This window comes from Protomyctophum bolini, assembly GCF_963924005.1.
Source record: "Protomyctophum bolini genome assembly, chromosome: 5".
Classification (NCBI taxonomy): domain Eukaryota; kingdom Metazoa; phylum Chordata; class Actinopteri; order Myctophiformes; family Myctophidae; genus Protomyctophum; species Protomyctophum bolini.
The window spans coordinates 42967853-42984007 of NC_137866.1; the positions used below are offsets into that span (position 1 = coordinate 42967853).

At 45.3% G+C, this 16155-nt stretch overlaps 1 protein-coding gene across 1 annotated transcript in view; it reads right to left on the reverse strand.

Annotated features, from left to right (window-relative positions):
• Window positions 1-16155, reverse strand: part of LOC308315136 (cadherin-4-like) — a gene marked incomplete at its 5' end in the record, with an annotated part of 80089 nt that overhangs the window by 687 nt on the left and 63247 nt on the right. The window contains 6 exons of the mRNA XM_080762975.1: window positions 4535-4699; window positions 5214-5353; window positions 5884-6120; window positions 6714-6953; window positions 9215-9357; window positions 14446-14702. Coding sequence (XP_080619101.1) covers window positions 4535-4699; window positions 5214-5353; window positions 5884-6120; window positions 6714-6953; window positions 9215-9357; window positions 14446-14702 — 1182 coding nt within the window. The remainder of the gene's footprint in view (window positions 1-4534; window positions 4700-5213; window positions 5354-5883; window positions 6121-6713; window positions 6954-9214; window positions 9358-14445; window positions 14703-16155) is intronic.

A 16155-nucleotide genomic window follows, 5' to 3' on the forward strand; every position in this document is an offset into this window, starting at 1 on the left:
TTATGTATGAACACAGAAACATAATATAAAACAAGGATAGACAAGATAAACAAATTAAAATACATATAAATCAAATGAAAAGTTTTAAATAGTTTACACGACCAAACACGCAGCATCATCAACCGTATCATAATACAATACAATAAACAATCAAGAGGGCATTGCCTGACCATGGATCACACCAAAGGACCTGCAACATGACTGAGGAACACGTTCCACTTCGAATCATATTTGTCCAACTGATTATTCATCTTAAAGGATAACCTCTCCAAAGCAGCCACAATACCAAGCTGAGTGAACTGTGAGCTGGAGGTAAATCCTCAGACTTCCATTCCTTAACAATGATTTTCCTGCCCACCATTAATGCTGTATGAATTCAGTCAGGTGCGGGAGGTGTTTTAATGGCGATGGATCACCCAGAATAAAGAGAGCCGGTGTATAAGGAATATCCTGGTTTGTGATTTGCATTATATTCTCATGAATAGCACACCATAGCGTCTGTACCCTAGGGCATTGTTTGTATCTTTCTTTGAGAGTTACACTAGACACAAAGCATACCTTTCAAAACTATCAGGTAGAAATCGAGGATGTTACCGTGAATTTGCATAATTTTGCAGGGAACTGATGTTTTTTTTTTAGCAATGCTAGCGGTTGCTATCTCTAACCTAACCTCTAATCTTATTTACATGTTTAAGCATTTATTTCATGTTTAGATAGTCGATCTCAGCTCTGACATTTATGTCAGACATTATGTGAAGAGTGCTGTGAAGAGTGCTATTATCCTCATATTGGATTTTTTTTTTTTTTTTTACAAGATAGGTATATCTGATATCTTAGCTAGAGTGCACTGCAGGGCTACTCAACTTGGAAAAAGGATGGCTCAGTCAGGGGCCACTCAGCAAAATACCAAAAGTCCAAGGGCTGCAAGTCCAAATAATGTCGGTCCTATATTGGATTTTTTTGTCCGTGATTTTCTAACACATTATGAGTTGTCTAAAAATTGAGGAAACACACAGAAAACAGACTACATTTCCATCTAGGAAAGGCCAAACCTCATTGAAAAAAAATATTGTCATGACATGGAATGATTATTAATAAAATTAAGTTACAAAATTAGGCTTTTATTCACAAAATGCGATGAGAACATGAACAGACTACTGTTGCAAATAAATCAAATATCAGAGATAACCAAGATGCCAATACTACTGAAATGAATAAGCCATATCACAAACATATGTTTCCTATACTTAATGGGTTCAGGCTCTCTGGATATAATGGTATAAGGCTCTCTGGACATACTTGATTCCAAATGAAGAATCAGGCTTCATTCACCAAATGTGAATTACCGGTAGTAACAGTGCAACAATGTAATAACTAATAAGTGCAATAAGTCATTGGCTGCAGACCCGAATAGTTCTGATGATCCTCATGGGGGCTATCCGCAGCCCCGCCTCCCCCCCCAGCCCCGCCCCCCCCCCCCAGCGGTGAAAAAAAAGAAGTTGATGTTTTCTCGCGTTTACGCTGATATGACGTGAAGCTAGCGGAAAGGCATTTACGTGGATTTCATGTGTCCCGACCTAGACCTAGAAATGCCTGTGATCATTTAATTATACTTCGTACTAGTCTATATATATGATATATAAATGCCGAGTGCACTTGCATGCCTATGCATGCATTCTAGAGGCAAGTCCCATAAGGAAACTGCCCCTGCAAGCGACACCTTTTTATTTATTTATTAGGATATTTCTATAGCATGCGCGATTGCGCTGCTCACTTGACAGCCTTCTCTAGGCTACTCGCAGTGCAACGCGTTGTGAGCTTGTAGATCGGCTCCCGTGGACTCGCGGTGCATGTTAAAAAACAAACTCACAATTATAATAAGAACATAGGCCTACACTTATCTGCATTCTGCACTGTACGAATCCAACGTTGTTTAGTGTTGTTTAGTGAGTCGGTTCTCTGACTGTCGGTGTGTGTGTGTGTGGGGCGGACAGCAGCATGCGGCCGCTGAACCGAGTCCAATCTGGGTGAAATTTACATTGGAAAATTAATATAACGGCGCGGTGAGCCCGGCAAGGACAGAACACGGCGACGGCCCGATAAAAGTGCCGTTGGAATAGTAGCTTCTTCGGCAGGTTTAAGCGGCGACAGGCTGGCATCACTGGAGAACTGTAGCTTCCTCTGTCTGGACGAAACGACCCTTCTTAGCTGGTGGTGGTTTCATTGTGAATGAAGTAAGCATCACACTGACACAGTGACACTGTACTGTAGGCATATTTATACATACCTGGCTAGGTGAAAACAAAAGAAACCTGATTAGCATTTGAGTACTTGGTGGCCGCACCCAACCCATTTTAACACCTCTGAACAGCCAGTGGAGAGGTTCACATTTTCGGAATGTAACATAGTATGCAGTCTGTGACAGAGTCAGAAAATCTGTAATGTAACTAATGTTAATATAAAATGTCCACGAAAATGTTCATGGGGGCTAAAAGGGGCTATTTAATTCTTCATGGGGGCTATAGCCCCATAGCCCCCACAGACTCTACGTGGCTGATTGGCTGATTGGTTTCAGTCAGTGGCTGACAAACACAACAGAGAATCAGGAATATCTTCCAGTGACATTCAGTCACACTTTTCTTTACTAATTACTGCCTACAAAAAATTAAAACGAATAGTTTCATAAATCAGGTTTGATTTGGGCGACATCTGTTAAAGAGGAGGCAGGAGAGAGACGACATACATCGGGAACGGTAAACAGTAAACGCCACAACTACGTGACGAGAGAGAGAGAGAGAGAGAGAGAGATTACAAAGTGATTGGGCAAAATGGGACAAAAATCCAGTTGAGATCCTGCATGCAGAGTTCTGCAAAACTATTATCAGGGTACAAAGAAAATGCCCAAACTCTGCATGCAGGGCTGAATTAGGCCAATATCCTTTACTTCTAAATATACAGAAAAGATCTATTACATTCTGGAGCCATATTAAAAAGAGTGACCCTGCCTGTTACCATTACAAAGCCCTTGCCTGCCAAGAGTTGGACATCCAAAAGAGCCCCCTCAGTCAGCTGGTTTTGAAACTAGCTGACCTCTCACCTTCTGACATCACAAACCCCAGACAGCCTCAGTGCAGCTACACTATCACTCAGAAGATTAGACCCAACCAAATTATAACTAAAGAAAAAGATAAATACATCACATATTGGAACGAACTCACACAATCACAACACAAACTAGAAACATATTTGGCTCTAAAGAGACAGTATACTGTGGCAGACTACCTAACCACAGTAACTGACAAAAACCTGAGAAAGACTTTGACAATGTACAGACTGAGTGATCATAGTCTGGCAATAGTGAAGGGCAGACACAGACAGACCTGGCTGCCCAGAGAGGAGAGGATGTGCTGTCACTGTGATGACGGAGCTATAGAGACAGTTACACTTTTTAACACAATGTAAAAACTACACAAATATTAGAGAGGAGTTCTTCCCAAAATTTTAAACAAATTTCCCAGAATTCAGAAGTATGACAGAAAGGGAAAGATTACCAGTCCTTCTGGGGGAACAGAAAGAATGTGCAGTTTTGGCTGCAAAATATGTCAATTCCTGTCACAAGAAAAGGGACAACCAGTAGGACACACATACAGTATGCCATGTTTTATTTTCTGCACCACCTGCTTTATTTTATATTATTTTAATTTATTTTTTCATGTCATTGATATTATGTTGTTATGTTGTTGTTTGTAATATCTGTGATTGTGCTTTGGCAACACTTGTAAAACGTCATGCCAATAAAGCCTGTTGAATTGAATTGAATTGAATTGAGAGAGAGAGAGAGAGAGAGAGAGAGAGAGAGAGAAGGGACCAAGGGGGAGAGATATAAGGAGAGGGAGAGAGAGAGAGAGAGATGGGAAGGGGGAGAGATAGAAGGAGAGGGAGAGAGTGAGAGATTTCTTACTTAATGTGACACTTTAGTCTGCATTTTCGCCACTCCTGCAAGTGCGGCAGTCATGCATGCATGCATGGGTCTTGTCAATGAATGCGTTGCGCTGTTTTTACTTGATAATTCCCATTGCACTTTCACAGATCCGAAACAAGCCAGGAGGATATTCTTTGCACAAGCACAAAACAGGCTGCTTTCTGTCCGCGCCCGTAACTCGTTTACACTTCCTCATGACGGCGTTGTTTACCGAACGCGAACCGATATACAACTGCACAACGCGTCGTGGATACATGCTGCAGCAGTGCTTGTGGACTTGTAAATCGACAACAACAACACAGCCACCTTTTGTCAGCAGGAAGAACAAACAGCTCAGTAGCGCATGATCGCATCGTGTGGTTACAAACGCTAGAAATGACTTTTCTTCACTGAAAGCAGAACAAACATTTTGTATTGGTATGACCATGACGGGCCGGTGGGCCGCACGGACATGTTGCACGGGCCGCATGCGGCCCACGGCGCTGCCCTAGTGTGTTGTAGTAGGGATAGTATGCAAAATATCGTACTTAGCATAGAAAGAGTTAGGCTCACCTCATGGATGAAGTCTCCTATGTCTCCAGGGTGGGGGATGAGAGGCCTGATGGGATACTGTGACTCAGGGATGATGGGGCGTTCGTCCACCCTGCGGACACCTGGAGGCTTACTGATGATGTGTTCCAGAGAGTCTGGCTGCTGAAGCTGGCTCAGGTCATAGTCCTGTCACAGGGAAACAGCTGGATCAGTGTTGCTTGTTGAGACAGATCAGATGCTACTGTAGATATGTCATTTAGCCCGGGAACGATGCAAGTTGGGAATGCAAACCCCAGCTCATTGTATAATACCTGTTGTCATTATACTTGTTGTACCCTATTTATCTGTCTGGTCTGTGTCCCTTTTATGCCCATATAATAGAGATCTTTCTCTATATATGTCTGTGTGTCCTATTTATAGCCAATTTTGTCCGACTTCATGACGGGCACTTCCCAGTTCCCACAGGTCCTCTGTGATACATATGGCGAGTTTGAAGTCCATCGTTTGGGGGGTTCTCGAGAGGTGTGAAGGACAGATCCACTCACACGCACACTTACATGCAGACATTGTGCACATTTATAGTTGTATAGTAGTTGTTATTGTTATGTTATTTAGATACATATTTAAGGTCTACTTGTCCTCCTAGTTAGTTTGTAGCACATACTTAGCAACTGTAATTCCGTCATGTCAGTGCACTCACCTGGTCCTCCTCGCCTCCTCCCTCCTCGTCGTATTTCAGGATGTTATCTCGGACGTCGTCCTCAGGATCGATGAGAAGCTGCTTCGTCTGCCTCGCCTTTTCTCTGCGCTTCATCCACACCACGAACAGAAGCACCATACCTGTAGGACACAGCCACCATGTTTAACTTCAACCAGGTGGTCCACACTGCTACAAAACACCATCATACTTATCGAAAGAAACAGCACTCAAAAGTATGCTACAAAAGTCTACCTTTAAAAATATGAAGGTGAAAGGAGTGATTCGCACGCACGCAGTATGGCTACAGTTGCAGCTGTACATACTGTACATCTGTTTAAAAATCCCATGAGTGCTGCAACACATGGGAACAAAGGAACCCGGCAGCGTTATGTGTTTGTAGAGACTTGTATGTCAACAGATGCAGGAGAGGATTCCCATGACCGAGGCGTTCATCTATAATACCAACTACTGTACAGTTTATGTGTTACCACCTGCTGAATGTTTTATGAGGTCCCAACACAATCTGCTTGGGAGAGATGCCAATCAAATTAAATCAATGGCAGTTTTGACACTATGGCATGTGTGTGACTGTGTGTGCGCGTGCATGCATGCGTGCATGTGTGTGTGTGTGTGTGTGTGTGTGTGTGTGTGTGTGTGTGTGTGTACTTACTAAGAAGAATGATGATGCAGATAAGTATAGAAATGATGGCTCCAGTGCCCAGCCCGGCTGCAGCCACAGCCCCCAGGGTGGTACAGTCTCCGTTCTCATCGCAGGGGCACACCTTCAACCTGATGATAGACCTGTTGGACAGGGGAGGGTTCCCCGAGTCCGACACGACTACAGGGACCTCGTACATCCCCGGCTCCAAATACACCTGGTACCTCAAACCCAAACGGGCATAGTCCCCTGTGACGAGAGAGAGAGAGAGAGAGAGAGAGAGAGAGAGAGAGAGAGAGAGAGAGAGATGCTACCGATGAAAATAACACACATTCATTCAAACAATGGTCATCTGGTATTAAAACAACAACTGGCATAATTAGTTATTATTCTGGGGAAAGCGTGTCACAGCTACAATAAATGCTTCGGTGTAAGAAAGATTAAACTCTCCTAACTCAGATGCAATGCTTCATGAAAGTAAACATTTTGGCAGACAAGCTGTCTTCTATATAGGAAGAAAAAGAACGGATAGACAGAGCTTTATTGATCCCATGGGAGACATTCAGTTGTCATCGCAGAAGCAGCACGTCTGCCAGAACTATGTCTTTAATACTAAAGTATTGCATTGGAGTTATACGTTTGGCAGCATCTCCCTTAGACCTTAGCTGGTGTTCCTGATAATTACAGCTCATCAACAGGAGCACGCCACAAGGTATGCTTATAAAAGGATCGCACTGTGGAGCACTTCAATACAGATCCTATAACTTGTTCTGGTATGAGTATCTGGTACTAGTACAGCCATATACTGCATATATGATCCTCTGCCTACGACCTCTCCTCACCGTTGATCCGGGTTATGGTCCAGTTACGCCGAGCGCTGGAGGGGAAGCTGGGCAGCTCGAAGACGAAGGGTCCAGCGTTGGGCTCGATGTCGGCGTCGACGGCCGTGATGTTGACCCCGTTGGCATTCCTGTTCACCCGCTCACAGATCTGAGCCTCCTTGGGTACCAGCGCCGGGGGGTTGTCATTAATATCGATCAGGTATATCTGCAGAGTGCCCGTCCCGCTGGCTGCAGGAGAGCCTGGAAGCATGAACGAGAGCAGGAGGAGAATATGAGGTCCACAAGAACACAATGGAAGGGATTGATGGAGAAGGAAGCGGAGAGAATGGGACGGCCCAGCGAAGGCAGACAGGGAGAAGGAAAATAATGGTTGGACGGGTGGATGAGATGAAGAGCAGGAACAGAGAGGAGAGGGAAGAGTAGGGCAGAGAAAACAACAATACAGTCATACTGTAGTGAACGAGAAGCTCTGCTCCAGATGGAAGTTGAGAGTGTGTATTTGTCAAATGAGAGAGATGGAAGAGAGAGGCCAGAGGAGAATTTCTGTTTTCCACCTCTGCTCTTCCCACTCTGTCAGCAGCGATACATGCACAACACAGCCGAACACCCAGAGAGGCACAGATGTTCAGTAATGATGACTCTAACACAGTAAAAGAAGTCCACGTCTGGGTGGACATACGATTTCTGATACTTCTTAGAGTTCACATACACTGTGCAAATGAACATTCACACACAGACAAATCTTGAGGTCATTTACATTGATTAGGCAGGGAAAAAAAGCATTTTGGAAGAAACAGATTAATAAAGCCTCCAGCATTGAGGGAGTAAGAAAGCAGTTTGTGTGTGTGTGTGTGTGTGCTGTCTCAGAATTAGTGATTTGTGAGCGGCAGAGCTGTTTATTGAGCTTGTGTCAGGGGTTGGCAACCCTTGGCTGCCTTCAATTAACAATCATTTCCCCACCACGCCCCACCAAGCCAGAGGGGAACTATCCCAAGAACCCACCCTGTGGCTGAGATAAGGGCTATTTCATTAGAGAGCGAGAGAGAGAGAGAGAGAGAGAGAGAGAGAGAGAGAGAGAGACTGACTGACTCCAGGTTCTAAGGACGCACGCACGCACGTACGCACGCACGCACGCACGCACGTACGCACGCACGCACGCACGCAAGCACCTCAGCCAGGCATGGAGGACATGCAGAAGCAGCTTGCTCAGCTGATAGGAGAATTATGTGGGCTTTAACAAGCTAAATAAATAATTATGTTTGTGTAAATTCCTGGAAAGGATTTGTATTAAGTTTCTCTTATTGGTGGCAGCTGAGCAATTTGAAAAGGTAGCTTATGTTCTTAGAAGACAAAACAACAACATACAGTAGGTGTGTGTGCTGTAGGTGTAAGGCAGACGGTGCAGGAACGTGATAATATGTCTCCTTCTCAGACTGTCCACCTGTATGTATCTCTGCTCTGTCCCTCACCACCCTGTATGTATCTCTGCTCTGTCCCTCACCACCCTGTATGTATCTCTGCTCTGTCCCTCACCACCCTGTATGTATCTCTGCTCTGTCCCTCACCACCCTGTATGTATCTCTGCTCTGTCCCTCACCACCCTGTATGTATCTCTGCTCTGTCCCTCACCACCCTGTATGTATCTCTGCTCTGTTCCTCACCACCCTGTATGTATCTCTGCTCTGTCCCTCACCACCCTGTATGTATCTCTGCTCTGTCCCTCCTCTCAGTCACATCACCACCCTGTATGTATCTCTGCTCTGTCCCTCACCACCCTGTATGTATCTCTGCTCTGTCCCTCACCACCCTGTATGTATCTCTGCTCTGTCCCTCCTCTCAGTCACATCACCACCCCTCCATGTCTTACTACAATCCCCTCTCATTATGATGGCTGACACTCCAACACCCACACAGTCTGCTGCAATCACACAGATACATAAGCATAAACCTAAGCATAAACCCAGTCTCAAACAAATGTTGGCACAAAATCATATACTGCACACACGCACGCACACACACACACACACACACACGCACACACGCACACACACACACACACACACACACACACACACACACACACACACACACACACACAGTAAGTGATGATTCACACCCATCCCAACTCGAGGTAAACACACCAGTGCGCACTGCACGTCACTGATAAAGCACTTTTGGAGAGAAAAAAGCATTGCTTCTTGCTTAAGGAAAAAACAATGATTGAGTTTGTGCTCTGCTAAGCTAAGGATCAGTATGGATTCATGGCTGCCAGCTCTAAGCCAGCTGTACTTCTCTCTGAACCAGAGCCAGCGAGCCCAGACTCCATGTCCTCCATGGTTCTACAGACACACAAAGTTCAGTCTGGAGTTTGGTTTTGGCACTGATTAATGAACTGCACTTTCATACAGAGATGAAAGGATAAAGGTTGTATGGAAATGAGAAGGATCAGAAGAAGCACTCCTGTATAGGAGTGGAATGGAACACTGTAAGAGGCTTCTTACCATTGTCTGTGGCCAGGAAGGTGGCTTCATAGATATTGTTTTTGACATAGATGGACTCTCGGTCCAGGGTTGCCGTGGTAACGATCTGACCGTTGGTTCTGTTGATGGCCAACCAGTCTGCAGGGTCGTTCATCTTTGAATACCTGAGTGTGCACAGGGACACATCAATAGAGAAGTTACTAAGACACCAAATACATTTCCTTTCATGCTATGTTTCTCACATTCCACCAATGCTAGACGCCCACACATAAACACCTATACAAATCCACCCACTGACCTCCACACAGTTCACTGTCCAGAGTCTGCAGCTTACAGTCAATTTCACCTAATTTTAGTATCCAGTGTATAACGCATTGAAGCCAGTTACCTCATCTGTTAAGCAATGCAACCGTGTGTGTGTGTGTGTGTGTGTGTGTGTGTGTGTGTGTGTGTGTGTGTGTGTGTGTGTGTGTGTGTGTGTGTGCGCGCGTGCATGTGTGTGTGCCCAACTGCGCATGCAATGCATGCGTGTGGGAGGAGGTGTTGATGGGGATGGATGGATGCCCGTGTGGAGGGCTGGATGGAGGGTGTAATCCCCTCTCCCCTGCAGAGAAGGAGGAGGGATTTTCCCAGCAGGTGGTGGGTGGGAACCTGGCTGTGTAGCACAGTACGGGGTACGGATTCAAAGGGATGATATTCCTGCACTCCTGAGGTGAGCTGAGCCCCGTGGCCACTGACTGTCAGACTGTGAAATGACTGGCAGGGCTGGAGCATGTCTAGCACCCAGGGGCATTCAGGGATAAAAGTTTGAGCAGGTATATACAGCAGTCCGAGACAGAAGAGCAACAAGGGGAAATTCAAAGTCGAAGCACGTATACAGTATAATGTGATCTGGATAAGTTGTTCCTATCCTCAGTCAGCAGGACCTGCAATTTGGCACTAAATTGTAAAGCTAAATCTTTTCTTTTCACGCCCATGTTTCTCGTTTTCCCCTCCACTTCACGGCTATCGCCTTTACCCCCGGCGCGGCTGAGATTTGGGACACCTTTCTCTCTCCATTGTGTCCATTGAAAGGTGGACGGACCCTGTTCTTTCTGTGGCTCTCTGTGGTCTGGTAACACGCTAAGAGGATTAGAGATGGGGTGCCTGGTTGCGGCACCAAACAATATCCTCCTAGTGAGCGCTAGGATCCTGTGGTACTGTATATGTTCAGCTGTTAGACCCGGTTTAGAATTCGACCTTGTATTGTCTCACATGTATCTCCTCTCTCTGCCATTAGTTTTCTACACTGAGCATTGAGCAATCTGAAACAAAGCACAACAATGCAACAACAATTTTATTAAAAGACGATAATAGAGCCCTATAGAGATTTATTTAGTTTTATTTATTCGCACTATAAAAATCACACCCCTGTGAAGTGAGGGGCGCTAATATATTAATGTCTAACTAAAACAAACAGTGCCAACACAAACATTAAACGCCATTAACAATAAAGACAGAGACAATATGATGTGTGATGACGACACACTAAGACGTAAATGTTCCCTTCATTGTCAAAAAACTTTGACCTAAAGACAAACATTAAACCTGTGTATAGGAGGGCGCCTCTCAAAAACAGTACAAAAACGTATTAAAAGACAGAAAATTGAGTGCAGGTGAGAAAGGAAAGGGCTTATACATGGTTCTCACCTAAAATAGGGGCGCTATTATCATCATACATCATCATGCGCATCACATTCCATGCCAATAAAATCATCACAAATGTCATTCCGGCCAATCACTTTTAGCGTCTTCACTTTTCTGCCCACACTTTTATCTGTACTCAGCCAATCAAATCACTATGGGGTGATCAGCCAATCGTCAGTCAGCGTTGATGTTCACACAAACCCTCAAAGCTGGGCATAGGAGGTGTTAGCGCCCCTCAAAAAAGGTGGAAGACAAGCCAGGCCCCATGGTCAAGCATTGTAATTTCATCGTCATCGTAAGTTGCTTGATTAAGTATTTAGATATTTGATATTAATTTTGGCTGCACCGCCCCCATTCCTATACAATTCCCATTGTAAATGTCCGCCTGCTTCCCTGTCTCTCTCGCCTGATGAGCACCTGTCAGGCCCCCCATGAAATCTTTTTTTTTTTTGAAAGGTCAGTGTTTGTCCAACACTGTCACGATGTGGTTCTGGAGGTGTAGGACTCTGGTGCAGAATGAACCAGGCACAAGCAGAGCAGTGAAGATGCAACTGGTTTTAATTCCCCAAAACGCACACTGTGAAATAACTTGGAACAACTAGGACATAACTAGGACTTGGAATAAATATGAATAAACTATCGAAACACAAGGAACAGACCACATCATTCACGACGACGAACTGACAAGGAACTGCAAACACTGGGGCATATAAATAGACAAGACTAACTACACACAGTTGAACTGAAACACACCATCAACACTGGGATAGGCTAACAGGCAACAGGGCACAGGTGGCTAGGGTTACACTAATACAGGGAGGTGAGACAAGGCAGGTGACAGAAAACAAGGCAGACAGGAAATCACATTACAAAATAAGGTACAGCACACAAATACAAGTAATAAGTCCCAAAACACAGACAAAGTCCAAGGGCAGAGGAGCGTACCGTGACAAACACAAACATCAAATGCCATTGACAATGAATATTTTTGAGTGTAAACACAATCAATGAAGACGAAGGTGAGGATGCAAATTGTGACTGGCCAGAATGAGATGATGTATGATGATGTGTAATAAGGATAAGAGCGACCCTCACTTTACACAGGTGTGATTTTGCGCTAGGGTTGAACTTGATCGGACCCCTGTCAACCTAAAGGGGTTCCTTTTAGGGTTCCTAAAAAAACCTGTTTTTAGGAAGGCAGCTACAGTGTTTGCAAGTACTCACCATTACCAACACCGCTTTGGGGTGACTGAAGTCAATGGAAGACTAACTTCCCCCTGTGCTTTTTGTGAGAAGTAAATGCAAATGCATTTATGCAGTGTAGACAGCTGCTTGATGGTCTACACCTCATTATTCGGGGGTCAGTATGTGAGTGTGTGGATGATTGAGGCTGGCAGGATTAGTGATAGTGATAGCTATAGCAGCAGGGAGGTGGTACGACATTTCTTTTTCAAACCCATGACCCGAGGATGAAAAATGCATGTCTCAAGCTCAGGCACGGTGTTGTGGGTAATCATTTATGTGAGTGTCTCCAATCCCATGTGGACCTGAACGTGCGGCATTCGACAGATGATACCTCACTCTGCCCTCCTTCGTCCCCCACCTCCGCTTGGCCCTCCTAGTCCAAATGAACCCCCAACGTCCCCCCCAGGACACTGTCCACCTGCTTCCCTGCCTCCCTCGCCTGATGAGCACCTGTCAGGTTCAAGCTACCACACCTGCCCTCATCTTTTCACCGCGACAAGCATCAGGTCTGTTCCACTAGATTATCCCACTTTTACGACTCTTTAAATCTTCCATAATCCCTCCACCATCCATTTTACAGAAATATATGATATATCCATGTCTATGTGTCTACTTTATGTTTGAATTATTCACATGAAGACAGTCAAAAGCATCTTCCCACTCAAATGACACATAATCGGCTAACCTTTGGAAGAACGGTTATACGTAAATTGCCCACTGGTGCATTCGCTGTTCTCTGGTCTGTGGGAAGATGAAAGTTCAATGGCTTTGGCTTGAAGTAATAATATACTGTATATACTGTAAATATATACAGTGTTTCACTGATTGGCAGATAGCGGAGGTGGAACATTTTACAACTGGTACAAGAAAGGTGAGAACAGGACGTTTGGTTTAATCCCAAAGCACACCAAAGGGTCGAGACGGGACAAGACGGTTTTAGCGTTCGTCCCAGCGGGGTGATAATGTCCTGTTGCACGTCGACCCAAGTGATTCAACTGGTTCAATTCAATGGCCCAAACCACACCAATGGGTTGCCACACGCCATGCAACTACTCGCAACCGTTAGGTTGCAAGGACTTGCATGGCGACCCATTGGTGTGGTTTGGGTGAGAAAGTAATAGTATTTGGGAACGCTCGGGTGGAGCTGTGTTTAAGTACCTGCCTACCATCGCGGGGTCTAGGCTAGGGGTTCGAATCCACCGCAGTTCATCCGGCGTTGTCGAGCGTCTACTCTATGCGAACACATTCGGTCCGTGTTCGGGGGAGGGAATCGGGGCGGGGAGAGTGATTTGGATTAGGGTTACTGCACGTGAAAAAGCTTTTCTCTGTGTGTGTGTGTGTGTGTGTGTGTGTGTGTGTGTGTGTGTGTGTGTGCCTGCGAGGGTAGCAGGCTTACCATTGACACTGTGGCTGTGCGAGGCAAACTTATAAGATGTAATGTGCAAATGCAAATGTGATATGGAAAAACGGGAGGGAGGGGTGGAGAAAGGGAAGTAAACACACACAAGGAGAGAGAGAGAGAGAGAGAGAGAGAGAGAGAGCAGCTGGCGTCCTCCTAAATTATAATGTACACCCAATTTACTCTAATTTACTGTGAAATTAGCTGGTTAATGTGTTTACATCTTCTCCCCAGAGAACACGGGGAGGAAAGGTTTCTGGTGGACTTTGAGCTTTGGGTGGAAGTAGGAGGCATTATTAATGTCACATACTGTACGCCGACCCAGGGTTCTGTCTGGCTCCATCCATGCACAGTTGTTATCAACAGAGTACTAACCCTATACTGATACTTCATCAGATTATGGAGGCATGAATCTCATAGACCAAACTCTGTAGATGGGGCGACAGAGCTTTTGCCTTTGCTGCCCCAACCCTGTGGAATGCACTCCCCAAAACACTCAGAGATGCCTCCACCCTCCAAACCTTCAAAACCGCCCTCAAAACCCACCTCTTAAATATTGCTTTTCCTACATAACATTTTTCACAGTTTTTATCCCTTAGCTTTTAGTGATTATTTATTTTCTAATAAAGTTGTTTTTATTTTGTTGCTATTCCTCTGCGCCCATGTAAAGCGTCTTTGGGTACTCTATATAAGTTTGAGATATTATAAAACATTAAAAGGCGAGTATACTCTGAGTCGTCAATGGCGTCATGCACAATAGCAGCACCCTGACTCTGTTTGACCAGAATGGAACAGAGCCTTAATTGGTATCGGTAACTCCTGTGAAGTTAGTAGGAAAGGGGCCCGGAAGTAGGAAGAGTTAATCTGTTGTCCGCTGTACATAAAAGCATTCTGTATCATTGTACTTAAACAGGCTGTGTACCTGATGGTCTGTGGCTTCTGCAGCCTGTCGGGGTCGGAGGCAGAGAACGTTGTCAGGCTGGTGCCAGCAGGGACACCCTCCTCAAAGCGGATGTGCTTGGGGTTGGTGGGGAAGTAAGGTGGCTCGTTAACGTCCTGGACGGAGATGGTGACTCCCGCTGTGGACTGGAGCGAGGACTGGATGCCGCTGGCCAGGTGGGCCTGGTTGGATACCACCACCGTCAGCATGAAGGCACGGTTCATCTCAAAGTCCACCGGCTAGAGGTAATGAGAGGGATGAGACACAGTAAGACTGTGTTATGGTCAGTTCTTCTGTAAACACAACACTGGAGGTAGGCTAGTGTCTGGATAGTTTGTACAATGTTTGTGGTTTGTACAATAGTCTACTTGCCAGCTTATAGAGCCCCATTGTGAACCTGGACATTTTGAGTACCCTAAAGTTTTATGGTACAAATGTCGAGTATGGGTCCCCAGCATTTAGAAACTGCTGGATGCTAACTTGCATATGTTGGGCAATTTTCATAATAGGGGGTTATATGTGACCATAACATTACTAACCTATAGAGGTTTGAACGCTGTGGGGGGTGGAGGTCTACCAGATGATGTTGATGCTTTGTTCACTGACACACATGTAACAAACAATGTTTAACATTCTGTAACCTGGCTGATTGCAGCAACTGTGTGTGTGTGTGTGTGTGTGTGTGTGTGTGTGTGTGTGTGTGTGTGTGTGTGTGTGTGTGTGTGTGTGTGTGTGTGTGTGTGTGTGTGTGTGTGTGTGTGTGTGTGCGCGTGCGTGCATATGTATGTACCAGCCTGCAACGTTCACCTACACGTGTTTCTGCTGGCTGAGCCTAACCTGGAGTGACAGCTCTGCGCTCTCCTAACGAAGACCACACAGTCAGGTTCAAACGATAACAACAACAGGATGAACAAATACGCCGCTTGTAGGTGATATTTGATCATCTTTAGATGTGTGGTTGATAATCGTCACAGGGCTCGTGTCTGTTACGTTTGATGCCGACAATAATAGTAATAATGGTTATCAGTGGACGCCATATGTGACAGCTTGGTGCCGATGTATGGAGCTCTGTTGACTAGTTTGCCAGGGGGGAGACATGTCTTCTATATGTGGGAAGGTGCTGGGATGCGTACTGTTGTGTAGCGCTGTGTGCTCGTCTTCATACAGGCATACGTTCCAACATACTAACATTCCGACAGTCATTAGTCCGACGCCCATGAGTTGTGACCCTGCAGTGCTTCCCCTGGGAGCCCATCAACAAGCTGTTCCATGGCCAAGGAGCTTCGATAAACAGCCACTGGTATTTAGAGCACAGGCACGCACATGCCATACGCACTTACGCGGCCCGAGGGAAGGAAGCTTCAATAACTTGGCCTCAACCATCTGCCCATGGGCAAACACATCTCCACATCCACATCCCTGCGCTCCATCCCTTCTTTTTTTATGATCAGTATACTTTAATGTGCTGGAGGTAAAACTTCAGGCTTCCATTCCTTAACAATGATTTTCCTGCCCACCATTAATGCTGTTTGAATCCAGTCAGCTAGAGGTGCAGGGAGGTGTTTTAGTGGCGATGAATCACCCAGAATAAAGAGAGCCGGCGTATAAGGAATATCCTGGTTTGTGATTTGCATTATATTCTCATGAATAGCACACCATAGCGTCTGTACCCTAGGGCACTCCCACAATACA